At 45.5% G+C, this 21123-nt stretch overlaps 1 protein-coding gene across 1 annotated transcript in view; it reads right to left on the reverse strand.

Moving 5' to 3' along the window:
• Positions 1-21123, reverse strand: part of sf3b3 (splicing factor 3b, subunit 3) — an 83308-nt gene that overhangs the window by 53192 nt on the left and 8993 nt on the right. Inside the window, exons 2-7 of the mRNA XM_085990956.1 lie at positions 16494-16631; positions 13574-13729; positions 11265-11435; positions 10534-10706; positions 7583-7724; positions 1282-1394 (exon numbers count right to left, since the gene is read on the reverse strand). Of these exons, the coding sequence (XP_085847082.1) occupies positions 1282-1394; positions 7583-7724; positions 10534-10706; positions 11265-11435; positions 13574-13729; positions 16494-16563 (825 nt within the window). The 5' untranslated portion in view covers positions 16564-16631. The remainder of the gene's footprint in view (positions 1-1281; positions 1395-7582; positions 7725-10533; positions 10707-11264; positions 11436-13573; positions 13730-16493; positions 16632-21123) is intronic.

The raw sequence follows: 21123 nt of genomic DNA on the forward strand, positions 1-21123 counted from the left end.
TCTCTCAATCACTGACTCATACTGGACTGCAGTTCCGCAGGTTAGAACAACTTCCAGTACCTCACTAAGTGGCTATTTTTCAGCTATGAGCAGTGTTGGGAGGTTAGTCCACAGGGGGCTACCACAGAAAAAACAAACTGTAACCCCACACATGCACTTACAGCAGGGGGGGGGGGGGTCACTGGATCGTGATCAGATGCAGAAAACCCAGCTAATTTTACCCCTCCCTAGCTCAGGGAAGTGGAAGCTAAATGAAGCACAGATAACTCAGCACAGACTGGGGATTGAACCTGGGAACTTCACGGTCTGTGTGGAAAGATATTAAGGGGCTAAAAATACTTAGAACCCTAAATATATACACATTATATTGGGAGGCAGCTTACCAAACACAATACAGGTAGACTACCTTTTATCCGAACTTCCGAAAACCGAAACCCTCTAAAAACCGAAGGTTTTTTCGTTCAGCGTAAGTCGTGCGCGCAACCCCGACCCCCGCCGACCCCGACTCCCGCGGACCCCGACCCCCGCGGACCCCCGCCGACCCCCACCCCCCCGGCCAAATTTCCCAGTCTTATAAAATACCTTCCGAAATCCGAAATTTTCCGAAAACCGAAACACGGCTGGTCCCGAGGTTTTCGGATAAAGGATAGTCTACCTGTATAACCAAATCACATATTTCCAACAAACTACAATCACACTGCAACAGTCTATATCAAATGCTGACTACAGGTGTCAGTTTGGCTGACCCAAGTCAGATGGTTGTAGATTCAAGCCCTACCCCCAGGGGCACATAATGCAGGCTGACGTTTCAGTACAGTCCACACTATTATAGGTACCGACTTTTGGATGAGACATGAAACGTTTGCCTGTTCAAGTGGACGTAAAAGATCCCATGGCACTATTCGAAGAGCAGAGTGTTCTTCTGCTGTCCTGGCCAACAGTCCTTCTTTGTCCAAAAGTCACCAAAAAACAAATCATCTGTTCATGAGCCTCATCTACTGTTTGTGGAACTTTGCTATGCACAATGAGCTGCTGTGTTTTACTACGAAACAACATAGACGACACTTTAATAAAAGTAATTCACTGGCTGTGAAATGCTGTGGGACATTCTGAAGATATGAAAAGTGATATAAACGCAAATTATTTCTATAGTGTCCTCAGCCAGTTTTCAGTATTCAAATTATATACAAGTTGAAATACCTTTCTGTGCTGTGACGGTGAACGATACATTTGTGCCCATCTGTATAGTGCAAGCATGCATTAAGTTAACAAATTTCTTACCCTCCTCCTGGGGATGGGGCATCGAATGTCAGGCTGGTCCCCAAAATTTTTATACGTGATATAGTTTTCAGAGCAGATTAGCACACCACTGGGTCCATCAGAGCCTCCTGGAACTGGAGTAGAGAAAGATTTCAATTTAAATGTTCCAAAGTAAGCATTTAGCCCCATTTTTAGCTTCAAAATAAGCAAAAAATAAGGGGGCTTTTAAAATTGCAATCTCACTGCAGCACTCATTGAAATATAAAAAAAAACACAAGAAATTTAAAAGCAAGAGATAAGAAATGAAAGCAGAAGCTCCTGGAAACACACAGTAGCCCCGTCAGTATCCAAAAGGACTGGTTAACGTTTTGAGTGGAGACCGTGTGTCAGAGATCGGAAGTTTCCCTGCCTGAAACATTGCCCTATTTTTTATCCCCTTATGCCGACGGGCCGGCTATGTTTTTCCAACATTTCCTATTTTTTTAAATCGTGAAGCTCAAAATAACTTTGACCCGTACAAAGAATCAACCAGTGAGTGCTGTTAACATGCAGACCTGGCTGTGAGGAGCTGCCGAGCCCAGAAACAAGAAACAGCTGAACTCGCATCCTCTTACGGGGATAGTCTGGGAGCAGCAGCCCATTAACTCAGCTTCCTGGCAATTCCTGAATTCAACTTCTAAAAATTAAAACTGGCTATGGGGATGCCCCATGATGTTGCTCAGAGTGAAGCAGAGAACCTGCCTTTTTGTTAGCCCCAACAGCCATTGTCCATCCCACTCACAGCAGAGCTAGATATGCTCGGTCTCCCGCCTGCCACAACAGAGCCCCTCTCTCTCACTTCCCTCACCATGCTCAACCCAGCTTCCCACCCTAAATGGGGTCCCCACTCTCCCAAGCCTCACCCTTAGCCAAGTCCCACTCAACACCGTACCCTTCTCTTCTCTCGGGCCAGTGTTGGTAAAATAAATTAAGTCAAGAATCCGCCTAGAGATAGACCCACTCGTGTGTGAATATCAGGCTCGCCACTGCTTAAATGAAGAAGTTCCTTTTGCAGATGCATCAGAATCACAGAAGCCAGGGATTTCCAAAGTACAAGGTAGTAGACAAAAGTATTGAGCCCATTTTCCTAATTTTTGTCACTGATCTTGTTGGGAGTCGTGAGAGGGAGGTACCGAGCACAGCAAGGCCCAAAAAAAGGGGCTGGGGGAAAGACAGTGGTGGAGTTACTCTGCTCCATTTTTCCGTGAGTGTACGCCTGCTCTCAATCAGGCAATGTGCGCCATGGACTTAAGGGTATGCACATTTTTTCCCATGTAGTTTCCTCATCAATTTGGGTAATGCCTCCCAGTTCAGGGAGAGGATACTGGGGCTGGGCAATGGAATGCTTTCCCATTTCCAGGACAGTGTCAACATCAAGTATGCTTCAGTTAGGCATAGTGTGGGTTTAGATGTAGAGTAAAGCTTCCCCAACGTCGAAGAATACTCGTCAACCCCGACCTCATACTGACACTCCGTACCTCACCACACTGCCATTTTTCATTTCCTGCAACATCACGTGGCCTTGGTAAAATGAACAAATTAATGTCAAATTAGAACAGTTTTTCTTATTGCCTGGGACAAATAGAAACCAAGTTAAAATTGCTCAAACCTATTTCAAAACCTTTCCAGCCAATAGAGAAGTCTTATAACCTATCAGTCTAGGATAAATTTAAACCCAAGGCCCAGAGATGAAAGGTCAGTGCTTGACCAACTGCCCCAGCCAGCCTCCCATCACTAACTCTAATTTCATCATGCCAATGTAAACTGTCGTGTACAAGCACAAATGACAACATGTGCCCATTAAATTAAACAGCAGTTTATTCCGGCTCACCAAATGTGATTTAGTCCGTCGGACCCAGAGCATCGGACCTGGGTGAGGATTGCAGCGCGAGGCGGAGCTTAAAACCAACAGTGAGCGAGGCGAGGCCCGACCAGAGCATCGGACCTGGGTGAGAATTGCAGCGCGAGGCGGAGCTTAAAACTGGCAGTGAGCGAGGCAAGGCAAGGCCCGACCAATTCAGCAGCAGGGGAGAGAGGTAAAAAGTAATCAAAGTGTGACGTCAGCAGGAAGCAGGTAAGTGATTGGTTGGTATTTCCCTCTTTTTTAAACATTAACTCTGGTTTATAGTTTCTATAAGGTCTCTGGTGTAGCAGGGACTGTTGGTAAACTATTTAACAGTAGTGTAATTAGTGCAATTGATTAATTAATTGAGTTTAAATTAAATCAAAGGGTAAGTCATGGCAGGACAGCCCGGCCCTGTGATCTGCTCCTCCTGCAATATGTGGGAACTCAAGGACACTTCCTGTGTCCCTGACAACTACGTGTGCAGGAAGTGCATCCAGCTGCAGCTACTGACACCACATTGCGGTGCTGGAGCTGCGATTGGATGCATACTGGAGCGTTCACGATGCTCGGGACATCGTGAATAGCATGTTTAGGGAGTTGGACACACCGCAGGTAGAGGTTGGACAGGAAGAAAGGGAACGGGTGACCAACAGGCAGAGTACTAGGCGCAGGCAGGTAGTGCAGGGGTCCCCTGTGGCCATCCCCCTCTCCAACAGATATACCACTTTGAGTACTGTTGGGGGGGGATGGCTTATCAGAGGAAGGCAGCAGCAGCCAACTTCCTGGCACCAGGGGTGGCTCTGCTGCACAGAATGGGAGGAAAAAGAGTGGTAGAGCTATAGTAATAGGGGATTCAATTGTAAGGGGAATAGATAGGCGTTTCTGTGGCCGCAAACGAGACTCCAGGATGGTGTGTTGCCTCCCTGGTGCAAGGGTCAAGGATGTCTCCGAGCGGCTGCAGAACATCTTGGAAGGGGAGGGTGAACAGCCAGTTGTCGTGGTGCATATAGGCACCAGCGATATAGGTAAAAAGCGGGATGAGGTCCTAAAAGCGGAATATATGGAGTTAGGAGGTAAATTTAAAAAACAGGACCTCAAAGGTAGTAATCTCAGGATTGCTACCAGTGCCACGTGCTAGTCAGAGTAGAAATAGAAGGATACTTCAGATGAATATGTGGCTAAAGGAATGGTGCCAGGGGGAGGAATTCAAGTTCCTGGGACATTGGAACCGGTTCTGGGGGAGGTGGGACCAGTTCAAACCGGACGGTCTGCACCTGGGCAGGGCTGGAACCGATATCCTCGGGGGAGTGTTTGCAAGTGCTGTGGGGGAGGGTTTAAACTAAAATGGCAGGGGGTTGGGAACCTGAGCAGGGAGACAGAGGAAAGGGAAACAAGGATAAAAGCAAAAGATAGGAAGGAGAAAAACAAAAGTGGCAGTCAGAGAAATCAACGGTTTAAATCAAACGTGGCCATAGTAAATAATAATTCTAATAGGTCTAAGAGCGTTAAAAAAACAAGCCTGAAGGCTTTGTCTCTTAATGCGAGGAGCATTTGTAATAAGGTGGATGAATTGGCTGCGCAAATAGAGGTAAATGAATATGATTTGGCTGGGATTACGGAAACGTGGCTCAAGGATGGCCAAGACTGGGAACTCAACATCCAGGGGTATTCGATATTCAGGAAAGATAGGCAAAAAAGGGAGGAGGGGTAGCAGTACTGGTTAAAGAAGGGATTAACACAATTGTAAGGAAGGATATTAGCTCTGATGATGTGGAATCTGTATGGGTAGAATTGAGAAACACGAAGGGGAAAAAACATTAGTGGGAGTGGTATATAGACCTCCAAACAGCAAGGCGGAGGTTGGGGATGGCATTAAAGGGGAAATTAGAGAAGCGTGCAATAAGGGCACAGCAGTCATCGTGGGTGACTTTAATCTACATATAGATTGGGCTAACCAAATTAGTAACAATACTGTGGAGGAGGAATTCCTGGAGTGTTTACGGGATGGTTTCCTGGACCAATATGTCAAGGAACCAACCAGAGATCAGGCCATCTTAGACTGGGTATTATGTAACGAGAAAGGATTAATTAGCAATCTTGTTGTACGAGGCCCCTTGAGTCGGAGCGATCATAATATGATCGAATTCTTCATTAAGATGGAAAATTAAGTAGTTGACTCAGAAACTAGGGTCCTCAATTTAAATAAAGGAAACTACGATGGTCTGAGGAGCGAGTTGGGTAGGATTGATTGGGGAATGGCACTCAAAGGGTTGACGGTGGATAGGCAATGGCAAACATTCAAAGACCGAATGGATGAACTACAGAAGTTGTTCATCCCAGTTTGGCATAAAAATAAAACAAAAAAGGTGACTCAACCGTGGCTAACAAGGGAAATTAGGGATAGCATAAGATCCAAGGAGAGGACATACAAATTGGCCAGAAAAAGCAATAATCCTGAGGATTGGGAGCAGTTTAGGATTCAACAAAGGAGGACAAAGGGATTAATTAAGAAAGGGAAAATAGAATGTGAGAGTAAGCTTGCAGGGAACATAAAAACTGACTGTAAAAGCTTTTATACATATGTGAAGAGAAAAAGATTGGTGAAGTCAAGCATAGGTCCCTTGCAGTCAGAATCGGGGGGATTTATAATGGGGAACAAAGAAATGGCAGACCAACTAAATACATATTTTGGTTCTGTCTTCACAAAGGAGGACACAAATAACCTCCCAGCAATACTGGGAAACATGGGGTCTGATGAAAGGGTGGAACTGAAAGAAATCAGTATTTGTAGGGAAATGGTGTTAGGAAAATTGATGGGACTGAAGGCCGATAAATCCCCAGGGCCTGATAATCTGCATCCCAGGGTACTTAAGGAAGTGGCCTTAGAAATAGTAGATGCATTGCTGGTCATCTTCCAGAACTCGATAGACTCTGGAACAGTACCCATGGATTGGAGGGTAGCTAATGTTACCCCACTATTCAAAAAAGGTGGCAGAGAAAAAGCAGGGAATTATAGACCGGTAAGCCTGACATTGGTAGTGGGGAAAATGCTAGAGTCCATTATAAAAGATGTAATAGCAGAGCATTTGGAAAGCAGTGACAGGATCGGACAAAGTCAACATGGATTTACAAAAGGTAAATCATGCTTGACTAATCTACTGGAATTTTTTGAGGATGTAACTGGTAAAATAGATAAGGGAAAACCAGTGGATGTGGTGTATTTGGACTTTCAGAAGGCTTTCGATAAGGTCCCGCATAAGAGATTAGCGTGCAAAATTAAGGCACATGGGATTGGGGGCAAGGTATTGACTTGGATAGAGAACTGGTTGGCGGACAGAAAGCAAAGAGTTGGAATAAACGGGTCGTTTTCCGAGTGGCAGGCAGTGACTAGTGGGGTACCGCAAGGATCGGTCCTAGGACCCCAGCTGTTCACAATATATATTAATGATCTGGACGAGGGAATTGGATGTAATATCTCCAAATTTGCAGACGACACAAAGCTGGGTGGAAGGTTATGCTGTGAGGAGGATGTCATGAAACTCCAGTACGATTTGGACAGGTTGGGTGATTGGGCAGAAACATGGCAAATGCACTATAATGTGGATAAATGTGAGGTTATCCACTTTGGTGGCCAAACAGGAAGGCAGATTATTATTTGAATGGCAATAGATTGGGAGAAGGGGAAGTGCAAAGAGACCTGGGTGTTCTTGTGCACCAGTCGCTGAAGGTAAGCATGCAGGTGCAGCAGGCGGTTAAGAAGGCAAATGGTATGTTGGCCTTCGTAGCAAGAGGGTTCAAGTACAGGAACAAGGATGTCTTGCTAGTGTTGTACAGGGCCTTGGTGAGACCGCACCTCGAGTATTGTGTGCAGTTTTGGTCGCCTTATCTGAGGAAGGACGTTCTTGCCATGGAAGGGGTGCAGCGAAGATTCACCAGGCTGATACCTGGGATGGCAGGAATGACGTAAGAGGAGAGATTGTGTCGATTGGGCTTATACTCACTGGAGTTTAGAAGATTGAGAGGGGATCTCATCGAAACCTATAAAATTCTGTCAGGCCTGGACAGACTAGATGCTGGAAGGATGTTCCCGATGGTCGGGGAGTCCAGAACCATGGGTCATAGTCTAAGGATAAGGGGTAGGACATTTAGGACTGAAATGAGGAGGAATTTCTTCACCCAGAGAGTGGTGAGCCTGTGGAATTCTCTGCCAGAGGGCAGTGGAGGCCAGTTCATTAAATATATTCAAGGAAGAGTTGGATATATTTCTTAATGCTAAAGGGATCAAGGGATACGGGGAGAAGGCAGGGACAGGGTACTGAATTTGGATGATCAGCCATGATCTCATTGAATGGCGGAGCAGGCTCGAAGGGCCGAATGGCCTACTCCTGCTCCTATCTTCTATGTTTCTATGTTTCCACCAGAGCACCCTCGGCATACCTGTAATCAGGAAGTTGCCATGTTCCTCCAGAGGTTCGCTATACTTCCTCACAACATGGTTCAGGCCCAAGTCCAACTCGTAGAAAGTCAACGTCTGTTGAGTGTTAGCAGCTGCCTCACCTGTAGGATCGCTGTCTGCCTCCTACAAACAGAGAGAGAGAAACTTTCAAGCCAGGAAATACTGACTCTTAAGAGATTTGTTTAACTCACCGATGCTTTTACTTCCCAGAATTTTATCACTGAAGATACAATGAATTTTCTCATTACGTGGCCTTTAACCTGCTGAATTTTGAAGATCTATATGGAATCCAACCATTGAGATAAGATGTACTTTTTAATTTAACCCATTTTATTCCCTTCTCTTCTGCATCCATCACCTCTGAATTTAAACATTGGCAGGCTATTCTTTTGCAAAGGGCATTGCACACGAACCCTATCACATTGACACGTGCACCACAGGATTGGGAACCTTGGCACAGGTGGGCAAATCAAACTCTAGAGTTTCCTCGTCTGTACAGCCTTGAGATATGCTAGGCAGTGTCTTTAGCAACTACTGTAGATCAACGGGGGAAGATCCAAATGTAACTGATTCCATTGCTACCATAAAACCACAGAAGTTTACAGCACAGAAGGGAGACTATTTGGCCCATCTTACATGTGCTAAATTTTTGTTACACCAATTTCTGTACAGGGCATTCCGTGCCACTGGCCAGTCAGTGTGCTCAGTGTTGGCATTACAGTGACAGGTAAGCACAAGCAAAAAAGCTAATTTGTGAACTGTTAAGATGATGGTACAATGGTGAAAGGGCCGGAGAGGGCAACCATTCCTATTAATTTTACAGTGTTATTTCAGAGATGGATATGGGTGGAAGTTGCCTTGAGAAATACAAGTAAATGATATATGGAGTTAAAGTCTCATTGCAATGGTTAATCAAACTATATCGTGATTTATTTCCATGTAATAATAAAGTACTGGTAATCCTCCTGCACTGACATTAACTCCATGAACACACACTGGCCAGTGTCCTAGAAAACTGCTCCTTCAGCTTTGCTGTAAAGTTAAAAAAATGGATCTGTGGGAGCAACTTCAAGGCTGCAAAATCTTATCTAAGCACATTACAAAGCTGTGCTTTATTATTAACGCAGACAACAGATAATACAGGCCAGGATTGCTGTCCCTGATTCTCTCCTCACTACACCAAGCTGTGTGTTCCACTGCTGTACATTCTCTGATGCAACGAACTCTGGCAAAAAAATGCATCCAGAAGCATAATATACTCATCACAAACCCATCAACAAGAACTAGTATGTATACAGCGTCTTTGATGTAGGAAAACACCCAGGGCACATTGCAGAAGCATAAATCGGACAAAAATGGACACAGAGCCAAAGGAGACATTGGATGGAGTGATTAAAAGCTTGGGCAAAGAGGGTCTTAAAGGAAGAGAGAAAAGTAGAGACATCTAGGATAGAATTCCCAAATGTAGGGAATACACAGCTGAAGGCACAGCCGCCAATGGTGGGGCGAAGGAAGTAGAAGATGTACAAAAGGCTAAAGTTGGAAGAACGCAGAGTTCTCAAAGGGTTGAAGAAGGTTACAGAAATGGGGAGGAGAAAAGCTATGAAGGGATTTAAACATATTAAAATTTTAAATTTGAGGTGTTCAGGGACCTGAAGGGTGATGGGTGAGCAGGGATAGGATCCGGGCAGCAGAGTTTGGATGAGCTCAAGTTTATGGAGGGTGGAAGATGGGAGGCCGGCCAGGAGAGCGCTGGAATAGTCGAATCTGGAGGTACGCTGGAATAGTCGAATCTGGAGGTACGCTGGAATAGTCGAATCTGGAGGTACGCTGGAATAGTCGAATCTGGAGGCAACAAAGGCATGGACGAGGGTTTCGGCAGCAGATGGGAATGAGGCAGGGCTAGAGACAGGCAATGTTACAGAGGTGAAAGTAGGTGGTCTTAGTGATGGAGAGGCTAATGGGGTCGGTAGCTCAGTTCAGAGTCAAATAGGACGCCGAGATTGCGCCTCAGACAGTGGCCAGGGAAGTGGGATGGCGTCGGATGCTTGGCTGAAGATGATGGCTTTGGTTTTCCCAATGGAGGAAATTTCTGCTCATACAATACAAGCAGCGTGACAAATAATAGGCAGTGGAGAGCTTATGGACTGCTGAATCAGGTAAGTCGAACTTTCCCCAAATACATTTCGGAGAGACATGATTCACATCATTTAATCAGCAGTATAAACAGTGGTCACCCAAGCCTGATCCTTTCCTCACCAGGCATCCATGCAAGACACAGCAGAGATCACTGGATTGCGATCAGGAGTGGAAGCATTGACCAATCAAATCTGGAGTGGACAAAGGCGTGGATGAGGGTTTTGGCAGATGGGTTGAGGTGGAGGTACGCAGTTGAACCCACTCAATAGTCTACCATCGGAGCTGCAGAATTTGCCATTCACACAAGGTTTAGATTAAAAACCGTACGCAATGGCTCCCCAAGTAAAAGTACCTAGTTTGGTATCGAACCACATAGACCAGATCTCAGGCTCAGTTTGTTCTGAGATAGCCAATCTCAGCCGGTTCCTATAATTAGCCTCAGGCTCCTGATCACTATCCATAGTCTCCAAAAGTTCACATTAACGTGTGGACACAACTGGGCTGCAGCATAATGCTCCCCACAGCTGAACTACTTGCCAACACTCACCGCCTTATGTTCAAGCATAAAGAATGGCTTTTTGAGTGCAACTAATGGAACTCTACTATAGAGTCAGTGCCTTCAGAAAAGAACAGGAGAAAATTGGAAGGGGAATGAACAATTATTTTTTTTTTTGAAAATCTAAACAGTTTCATTACCTGGCACTAGATGTCTCTAGTACACTTAAAATTCATTATTGAATTTGTTAAACCAATTGCATCCAACACCACCGGTTCTCCAAAACAAGACAAATACCTCATAGTCCATCTCAAGGCAAGCAAACATAGGATTTTCAAAGCCCACGTCCACACCAACTACGTGATACACCAGTGTGTTTGCTTTGTGTGCTTCCAGCGGTGAGGAGATGGTGAGGCGTGCAGCAGCATCTCTGTTCAGAATGTAGACCAGCTTTTGCTTCTCGATAGCACCTGGGTAGCAAACCAATCATTTACATCATGAAACCACATGGCACAATCATTAAACAGATTGCTCCTTAAAATGCATATAGCTCCTCCAAAGGCACAGTGGATAAATGCACTGCTCGAGTCGTACTAAGCCACACATACTAGAAAGCGCAGGTATCTGCTCTGCACTATTAAGTCAGTCTCATCAAGGGATATTACATATGCCCTCACGGTTTCCAAATTTGTGGGGTATGGGGAGGTCAGGAGAAATCATCCAGGATTCCAACGCCTGACCGCTGCTTCTTCCTGGAAAGTGCATGAATAGATTTCATGCAAGGTCCAGTTCAGGTTTGTAAGTGATACCCACCATCAGTCAAACAGATTGCTGCTCCCATATAACTCATGACCTTTTCAAGACTGAGATTGATGGATTTTTATCATCCAAGGGCATCAAGGGATATGGGACAACGGCAGGGTAAATATGAGTGGAGATGCAGATCAGCTATAATCTAACTGAATGGTGGAACAGCCTCAGTGGCTGAATGGCCTGCTCCTGTTCTTACTTACAACACTACCGCTCACCTATCATGACAGCACGGCCTTTCGGGTCAACTGCCAGGTACTGCCCAGGTACAATACGGCGGCATCCACTCTTCCCAAAGGTTTCCTGATGGACCTTATCAAAAATATTCTTGGATGGCTGGTACTCCAGGATAACGATCCTGCCAGAGTCACTGCCCACTACTATGTAATCTGGGGATAAAAAGAAATCAAGTCTTGGACAACTGCTTGCAGTGTTTTTAAATCAAGTAAATTGAAATTATCAATTAACACAGACAACTAGTTATTAGGTATGGTGCAATTATTTAGAGATTTGATCCTTGAATAAATACTGCGGTAGCGTACTGGTTATGTTACGGGACTAGCAGTCCAGAGGCCTGGACTAGGGAACGAGAGTTCAAAATCCCATCATGGCAGTTTGAGAATTTGAAATCAATTTTAATAATCTGGAAATAAAGAGTGATCAAGAAGCTGTCGGATTGTCATAAAAACCCAATTGGTTCATTAGTCATTATTACTCAGTTTGCAACTTCAGTCTCACACCAACATGGTGGATTCTTAACTGCCCTCTGAAGTGGCTTTGCAAGTTGTACAGAAGCCCCACCACCACCTTCTCAAAAGCAACCAGGAATGGGCAATAAATGCCAGCCTTGCTAGTGGTACCCAGATCCAGAGAATGAATAAAAAACTGAGCCTTTCCTTGCGTACTCGCAGTGATGGATACACGATTTTAAGCTCCCCCATCCCAAACCACTCTGCCCATCAGAAAAGTCACAGCACTCAGGCCCAACACGACAAATTGAACGCTAGATGCAAAATCCAACTTCATTTTATTTCTCCAGTTAACTGTTCTCTCAGTGGACTGCCTTTATCCAGCTTTCCGACATTATCCTACAGTATTCCAAAACTGAGTGCAGGAGCCAGAGGCTGGGGCTAGCAAGATATTCAAGATGGCTAATGGAATACCAAAAAACTTATATATGGGCAAGTTTAAATATTAATATTTGCCACCTCATGAGACTGGTTAACAATTTGGTGCACTTTTCATGGAACATTTCGGTAAGAGTTTGTGCTGTAACAATTGAAATTACAAAATGTTTAAACTAAGGATTTTTCTATTTAGTACATTAGTCAACTAAAATTTGTCGAGAAAATAATTAAATTAATAAGTTAACTAATCTAATTAATTCAGATTGGTGTTCAGCCCACAGTTAAATGAGAAAGCGTCCACAATTTGTTTACTTCAATTTCCATCACCAACCCCCACATAATTTAAATGACTGAAAACTTCACCAGTGTTATCCAAACATTTTCATGGATGCTCCAAAAGCTGACCCACCTCAGGGCACCTTTGTGCGAATCAGTCAAAACCCAATTGGAAATCCAGTCCCATCGACAGCTGCTTCTGTTTGTGGCTTCACACATTTGCAATTACTCAATGAAAGAACCGAATTGTTGCTCATCACAATCAGCTATCAGTGGCCACGCTCAGAACTCTAATTCACTACCTACTGATGAGTAAAGTCACTGCCCAGTATAGCCAAAAGCCAGGACCTGATTCAACTCCCAAGCAGTGATGAGTTAACTGATCTCAACCATAGCACCCACTGGGACATTATGTCTGGCCTCCACCAACTTGAATTAGAAATAATATGTATTTAAGTGGGCAGCACGGTGGCATAGTGGTTAGCACTGTTGCCTCACAGCGCCAAGGACCCGGGTTCGAATCCGGCCTCGGGTGACTGTCTGTGTGGAGTTTGCACGTTCTCCCCGTGTTTGCGTGGGTTTCCTCCGGGTGCTCCGGTTTCCTCCCACAGTCCAAAGATGTGCGGGGTAGGTTGATTGGCTGTGATAAATTGACCCTTAGTGTTAGGGGGATTAAATACGTGGGGTTACGGGGATAGGGTGGGCTATGTGTTGGTATAGGGGTTACAGGGATCGGGTGGGATATGTGTCGGTGCAGGCTTGATGGGCTGAAATGGCCTCTATCTGCACTGTGGGGTTTTCTGTGATTCTGTAAGTCAGCCAGTGCTCTTGTTCCTAATGACGGTGGGACCCATGCTGGAAAATGTATGTGCATGGAGTCAAGGATAGCAACAGACTCAGCTGTGGTGTCCTTCATGGTCAAATAGCCACCTGCCATTTACTGCCTCGGCTTGCACATAAAGAATGGCCATTTGGGCGAGGCACTGGAGGGCTGCAGGTGCCCATGGAACTAGGGCCGTTTCAAGAGCAGGGAAGAACATGGAGGTGGATGGGGGAATTTTAATTTGCTGAAATAGCAAACACTTCCACAGCACAGGTAAACCCACGTTTATAAAGATTCCTACCTTTGGTGCCTCCAGTTAACCGGAAGGCCATTAGAGAACGAATTATCCCAAAGGCCTCCACCGTCAGCAGCGTATGCACCTTCCCGGTATTTGCATCTGGACGGAGCAACTCCAAGATCTTCCCCCTGGAAACAACAATCTCCTGCATTTTGGTGCCTACAATAAACACATGAGTGTCAATCAGGAGGACATTTCAACCCATGCTGACACTTCCATTCCATAAAGTTACCATTAAAAGTTAGAGGATTTACACCAGGACTGGTGGTTTTGCAAAATAATCCACTGGGGCCAAGACTGCACTGAGTGCCAAACGATTAAGTGTGCTGGAACCAGAGTTTATTTTGTATAAATCATAAGTGGTCATAGAGTACAGAAGCAAAGGAGTTATGCTAAACCTTCATAAATCACTGGTTAGGCCTCAGCTAAAGTATTGTGTCCAATTCTAGGCAGCACAATATAGGAAGGATGTGAAGGCCTTAGAGAGAATGCAGAGGAGATTTACTAGAATGGGACCAGGGATAAGGGACTTCAGTTATGTGGAGAGACTGGAGAAGCTGAGATTGTTCTCTTTAGAACAGAGGTGGTTACTGGGAGAGTTAACAGAGATGTCCAAAATTATGACGGGTTTCGATTGAGTAGTGAGAAACTGTTTCCACTGGCAGAAGGGTCGATAACCAGAGAACACGGTTAAGATAATTGGCAAAATTAGTGGTTTCAGCTCCCCATCCCTTCTGAGCTGCTCTGGCCTGTGTATCACCACCACATCAGTTCCAGAGAAGAGTACATTGAAAAACTCTGCAAAAATGAAAATGTTCACTAAATGGTATTTTTTCTGCGAGTGTGGGGAAAAGACTCCTTTACAAAGAAAGTATTTCCCCTCAGCAGTTTTTCACTTTCTAACAAAATGCAAACATATTAAGCAGGATCTGTCCAAGCTGTTTGAAGTTATCCTAAATTACTCAGCAAGCATAAACCATCAATATCTGCCAAGCACATGTTGTATGAATCTGCTCAACACATGCACAGGTCCATGACATACAACTGCAAAAAAATGCTCATATTTGCAGAAAACTGTAATCTTAGACAAGACAGGGTAGATGGGGCCATGGCTAATTCTCTCTTCTCTCTCAGGCAGTCCCTCGGAACCGAGGATGACTTGCTTCCACATTAAAAATGAGTTTGCAGGTGACTGACGAGTCCAATGCGGGACCTACAGTCTCTGTCACAGGTAGGGCAGACTGTGGTTGAAGGGGCAGGTGGGTGGGGTGCTTGGATTGACTTGCGCTCCTTGCGCTTGCTCCCGGCGAAGAGACTCAAGGTATTCGGCGCCTTCCCGGCTGCTTCTCCTCCACTTTGTGCGGTCTTGGGCCAGGGATTCCCAGGTGTCGGTGGGGATGTTACACTTTTTCCAAGGAGGCTTTGAGGGTGTCCTTGAAGCGTTTCCTCTGCCCACCTGGGGCTCTCTTGCCGTGTCGGAGCTCCGAGTAGAGCGCTTGTTTTGGGAGTCTCGTATCGGGCATGCGGGCAATGTGACCGTCCATCGGAGCTGATTGAACGTGGTCAGAGCTTCGATGCTGGGGATGTTGGCCTGAGCAAGAACACTGACGTTGGTGCGCCTATCCTGCCAATGGATTTGCAGGATCTTGCGGAGGCAGCATTGGTGGTACCTCTCCAGTGCTTTGAGGTGCCTGCTGTACATGGTCCATGTCTCTGAGGCATACAGCAGGGCAGGTATCACTGCTACTCTGTAGACCATGAGCTTAGTGCCAGGTTTGAGGTCCTGGTCTTCAAACACTCTCTTCCTCAGGCGACCGAAGGCTGCAATGGCACACTGAAGGCGGTGTTGGACTTCGTCGTCGACGTCTGCCCGCCCTTGTTGACAGTAGGCTCCCGAGGTATGGAAAGTGGTCCACGTTGTCCAAGGCCTTGTCGTTGATTTTGATAATCGGGTGGCAGTACTGTGTGATGGGGCAGGTTGGTAGAGGACCTTTGTCTTACGGATGTTTAGTGTAAGGCCCGTGCTCTCGTATGCTTCGGTGAAGGAGTTGATGATGGTTTGGAGTTCGACCTCCGAGTGAGCGCAGACGCAAACGTCGTCTGCATAATGTAATTTGACGAGAGGATGGGACGACCTTGGATCTGGACTGGAGGCGACGGAGGTTGAACAGTTTCCCGTTTGTTCTGTAAATTAGCTCCACTCCAGTGGGGAGCATACTGAAGGTGAGGTGGTGCATTGCAGCAAGGAAGATTGAGAAGAGCGTTGGTGCGATGACACAGCCTGGGGCCATGTCTAGCTAAGTGGTAGCATTCTCGCCAGAGTCAAAAGCTTGTGGGTTCAAGTCCCACGCCAAAGACTTGAGCACATAATCCAGCCTGACACTTTGGTGCAGTAGTGTGGGAGTGCTGCACTGGCGGAGGTGCGGTGTTTTGGATGAGACATTAAACCGCGGCCTCATCTGCCCTCTCAGTGGATGTAAAACATCCCATGGCATTATTCGAAGAGCAGGGGAGTTCTCTCTGGTGTCCTCACCAACATTTATCCCTCAACCAACATCACTAAAACAGATATCTGGTCATTATCTCATTGCTGTTTGTGGAACCTGCTGTGTGCAAATTGGCTGCCTCGTTTCCTACAACAGTGGAATATGCAGGACCAGAAGAGACCATTGTGATCCTTCTTGCTGGTCCCACTGACCACCGATTGGTCTTGGTTGCCTAGGCTTAGAGTGTGGTACCGAGGTCTGCCAGCAGCCAATGAACCATTTCCCTGCATGGCTCAGTGCAGTGCCCCGAGGAGAGGAGAGCAGAAAATTGGGAGAGAAAAAAAAATGGAATTCCAAATGGATTTTAGGTGCAAAAAATAAGTTAAACATAGTAATAGCAGAAGTCAAATGAAAGCGGCCCAATCACAGATCCTCACCTGAGAAGTTTCCATGAATAGCATGCGATATGCCAGTTGCTCTCTGAAGGGTCAGGTTATACAAAAACATGATTGCACTAGTTCTGTTATCACCAAGTATAAAAAGTCACGTCCAACTTCCAGCGCTAAAAAGATTGGCTGCAGAGAAAAGGGAAAAAATTGAACTGAGCAGCTATATAAATGCTGTAGATCGTGAAATCAACTGAGACTTAACAAGGCAGCGCCAAAAGGCAACTCGGATACTTAACTACTATAACCCCTTTTCCAAATTTGCAGTCTCAGTCCCCGAACTAACTCTCATTCATCAGCTGGTGTATGCTTTTGCAACCAACGAAGTCAGCAAAATGGTTCTCTGGCTCTACTTTCAAGTCGAAACAGACCCTTAATACCGAATGTATTTTGTTTTTAAAAATGCTCGTCACTGTAATTCCCTGTTTGTAAACAATTTTCACCCGTCAAAGATCTTTGAAGTACTTTAAATTTGAAGTCCTATGGTTATGCTGAATTGGCTGAACCCAATCAGAGCAATAATAGGTCTCAGTGCCCCTGGGTATGGAAAGGAAAATACAACAGTCTTCACACTCCGGCTTCCTATTCAATCATTCCTGCTGCAAAGGACCATCAGGTTAGGGAAGGGACATGCATATCATGCTGGCTCCCTCAAAAGTTCACGTGATGAACAGCCACTTGGGTGAGGCAGTGGAGGATGGACATGAAACCATAGCCGAGCACGAAGCATCAACGTCAGGCGAGAACAGTAAATGAAAAGGTGGAAACATAGAAGCAGGAGTAGGCCATTCAGCCCCTCGAGCCTGCTCCGCCATTCAATGAGATCATGGCTGATCATCCAAACTCAGTACCCTGTCCCTGCCTTTTCCCCATATCCCTTGATCCCATTAGCCTTAAGAAATATATCTAACTCCTTCTTGAATATATTTAATGAATTGGCCTCAACTGCCTTCAGTGGTAGAGAATTCCACAGGTTCACCACTCTCTGGGTGAAGAAATTCCTCCTCATCTCTGTCCTAAATGGCTTACCCCTTATCCTTAGACTGTGACCCCTGGTTCTGGACTCCCCCGCCATCAGGAACATCCTTCCCTGCATCTAGTCTGTCTAGTCCTGTTAGAATTTTATAAGTTTCAATGAGATCCCCTCTCATTCTTCTAAACGCCAGCGAGTATAAGCCCAATCAACCCAATCTCTCCTCATACATCATTCCTGCCATCCCAGGCATCAGTCTGGTGAATCTTCGCTGCATTCCCTCCATGGCAAGAACATCCTTCCTCAGATAAGGCGACCAAAACTGCACACAATACTCAAGGTGTGGTCTCCCCAAGGTCCTGCACAACTGCAGCAAGACATCCTTGTTCCTGTACTCGAACCCTCTCGCTACGAAGGCCAACATACCATTTGCCTACTTAACCGCCTGCTGCACCTGCATACCTACCTTCAGCGACTGGTGCACAAGGACACCCAGGTCTCGTTGCACTTCTCCTTCTCCCAATCTATTGCCGTTCAGATAATAATCTGCCTTCCTGTTTTTGCCACCAAAGTGGATAACCTTGCATTTATCCACATGATACTGCATCTGCCCAAATCATACTGGAGTTTCTCTGCATCCTCCTCACAGCACACACGCCCACCCAGCTTTGTGTCATCTGCAAACTTGGAGATATTACATCTAGTTCCCTCGTCTAGATCATGAATATATATTGTGAATAGCTGGGGTCCTAGGACCGATCCCTGCGGTACCCCACTAGTCACTGCCTGCCACTCGGAAAAAGATCAGTTTATTCCAACTCTTCGCTTCCTGTCTGCCAACCAGTTCTCTATCCAAGTCAGTACCTTGCCCCCAATCCCATGTGCCTTAACTTTACACGCTAATCTCTTATGCGTGACCTTATCGAAAGCCTTCTGAAAGTCCAAATACACCACATCCACTGGTTCTCCCTTATCTATTTTACCAGTTACATTCTCAAAATTCCAGTAGATTGGTCAAGCACGATTTACCTTTTATAAATCCATGTTGACTTTGTCTGATCCGGTCACTGTTTTCCAACTGCTCTGCTATTACATCTTTTATTATAACAGACTCTAGCATTTTCCCCACTACCTATGTCAGGCTTACCGGTCTATAATTCCACGTTTTCTCTCTACCACCTTTTTTGAATAGTGGGGTAACATTAGCTACCCTCCAATCCATGGGAACTGTTCCAGAGTCTATAGAATTTTGGAAGATGACCAGCAATGCATCTACTATTTCTAGGGCCACTTCCTTAAGTACCTTAGGATGTAGATTATCAGGCCCTGGGGATTTATCGGCATTCAATGTCGTCAATTTCCCTAACACCATTTCCCTACAAATACTGATTTAATTCAATTCCTCCCTCATTAGATTCTATGTTCCCCGACATCTCTGGGAGGTTGTGTCCTCCTTTGTGAAGACAGAACCAAAGTATGTAATTAATTGGTCAGCCATTTCTTTGTTCCCCATTATAAATTCCCCTGAGTCTGACTGCAAGGGACCTACGCTTGACTTCACCAATCTTTTTCCCTTCACATATCGAAAGAAGCTTTTACAGTCAGTTTTTATGTTGCCTGCAAGTTTACTCTCGTGCTCTATTTTCCCCCTTTTAATTAATCCCTTTGTCCTCCTTTGCTGAATCCTAAACTGTTCCCAATCCTCAGGTTTGCTGCTTTTTCTGGCCAATTTATATGTCCTCTCCTTGGATCTTATGCTATCCCAAATTCCCCTTGTTAGCCACGGTTGAGTCACCTTTTTTGTTTTATTTTTATGCCAAACAGGGATGAACAAATTCTGTAGTTCATCCATGCGATCTTTAAATGTTTGCCATTGCCTATCCACCGTCAACCCTTTAAGTAACATTCCCCAATCCATCCTATCCAACTCGCGCCTCATACCATCGTAGTTTCCTTTATTTAAATTCAGGACCCTAGTCTCCGAGTCAAATAGTTCACTCTCCATCTTAATGAAGAATTCTATCATATTATGATCGCTCCGCCCCAAGGGGCCTCACACAACAAGATTACGAATTATGCCTTTCTCATTATATAATATACCCAGTCTAAGATGGCTGATCTCCAGTTGGTTCCTCGATGATACAAAGATGGGACGGAAAGTAGTGAGGAGGACATAAAAAACCTGCAAAGGGACATAGACAGGCTAAGTAAGTGGGCAGAGATTTGGCAGATGGAATACAATACTGGAAAGTGTGAGGTTATGCACTTTGGCAGGAAAAATCGTAGAACAAGTTATTATCTTAATTCAAGAAACTGGAAAGTACTGTTGTACAAAGGGATCTGGGGGTCCTGGTGCATGAAACTCAAAAAGTTAGTATGCAGGTGCAGCAAGTGATCAAGAGGCCAATGAAATGTTGCCTTTTATTGCTAGGGGGATGGAATATAAAAACAGGGAGGTATTGCTGCAGTTCACAGATCACAGAAACCCCACAGTGCAGATAGAGGCCATTTCGGCCCATCGAGCCTGCACCGACACATATCCCACCCGATCCCCGTAACCCCTACACCAACACATATCCCACCCTATCCCCGTAACCCCACGTATTTAATCCCCCTAACACTAAGGGTCAATTTATCATAGCCAATCAACCTAACCCGCACATCTTTGGACTGTGGGAGGAAACCGGAGCACCCAGAGGAAACCCACGCAAACACGCGGAGAATGTGCAAACTCCACACAGTCACCCGAGGCCGGATTCGAACCCGGGTCCCTGGCGCTGTGAGGCAACAGTGCTAACCACTATGCCACCGTGTGTACAAGGTATTGGTGAGACCGCACCTGGAATACTGCATACAGTTTTGGTGCCCATACTTAAGAAAAGACATACTTGCTCTCGAGTCAGTACAAAGAAGGTTCACTCGGTTAATCCTGGGGATGAGGGGGTGGTCATATGAGGAGAGGTTGAGTAGATTGGGACTCTACTCATTGGAGTTCAGAAGAATGAGAGGCGATCTTATTGAAACATATAAGATTGTGAAGGGGCTTGATCGGGCGGATGCAGTGAGGATGCTCCCAATGATGGGTGAAACTAGAACTAGGGGGCATAATCTTAGAATAAGGGGCTGCTCTTTCAAAACTGAGATGAGGAGAAACTTCTTCACTCAGAGGGTGGTAGGTTTGCGGAATTTGCTGCCCCAGAAAGCTGTGGAAGCTACATCATTAAATAAATTTAAAACAGAAATAGATAGTTTCCTAGAGGTAAAGGGAATTAAGGGTTACGGGGAGCGGGCAGGAAATTGGACATGAGTCTAGGTTCGGATTGGTCATGGCCCTGTGGGTAGTGGAGTGGGCCCAGGGGCCGTGTAGCCTGGTTCTGCTTCTACTGTGTTCTAATTCTGTGTTAGATTTCAGGAGATGGTTTTATTCCTGTTCCTGGCTGGGGTGGAGATCGCCTTTACAGAAGTTAAGTACTGTAGAAAATATAGGGACAGAGTGATCTGGAAGAATTTCGATCGCCTAGAAGGGTCGGAGAGGAATTTCCCAGATTTTTTTCTCCCAAATTGGCCATTGGGTCTTTTATCTGGTTTTTCGCCTCTCCCGGGAGATCACATGGGTTCGGGTGGATGCAGAGTGATAGAAGATTTGAG

This window comes from Somniosus microcephalus, chromosome 6 (genome assembly GCF_052327205.1).
Source record: "Somniosus microcephalus isolate GS21.2 chromosome 6, FLI_Smic_1.0, whole genome shotgun sequence".
Taxonomy (NCBI): Eukaryota; Metazoa; Chordata; class Chondrichthyes; order Squaliformes; family Somniosidae; genus Somniosus; species Somniosus microcephalus.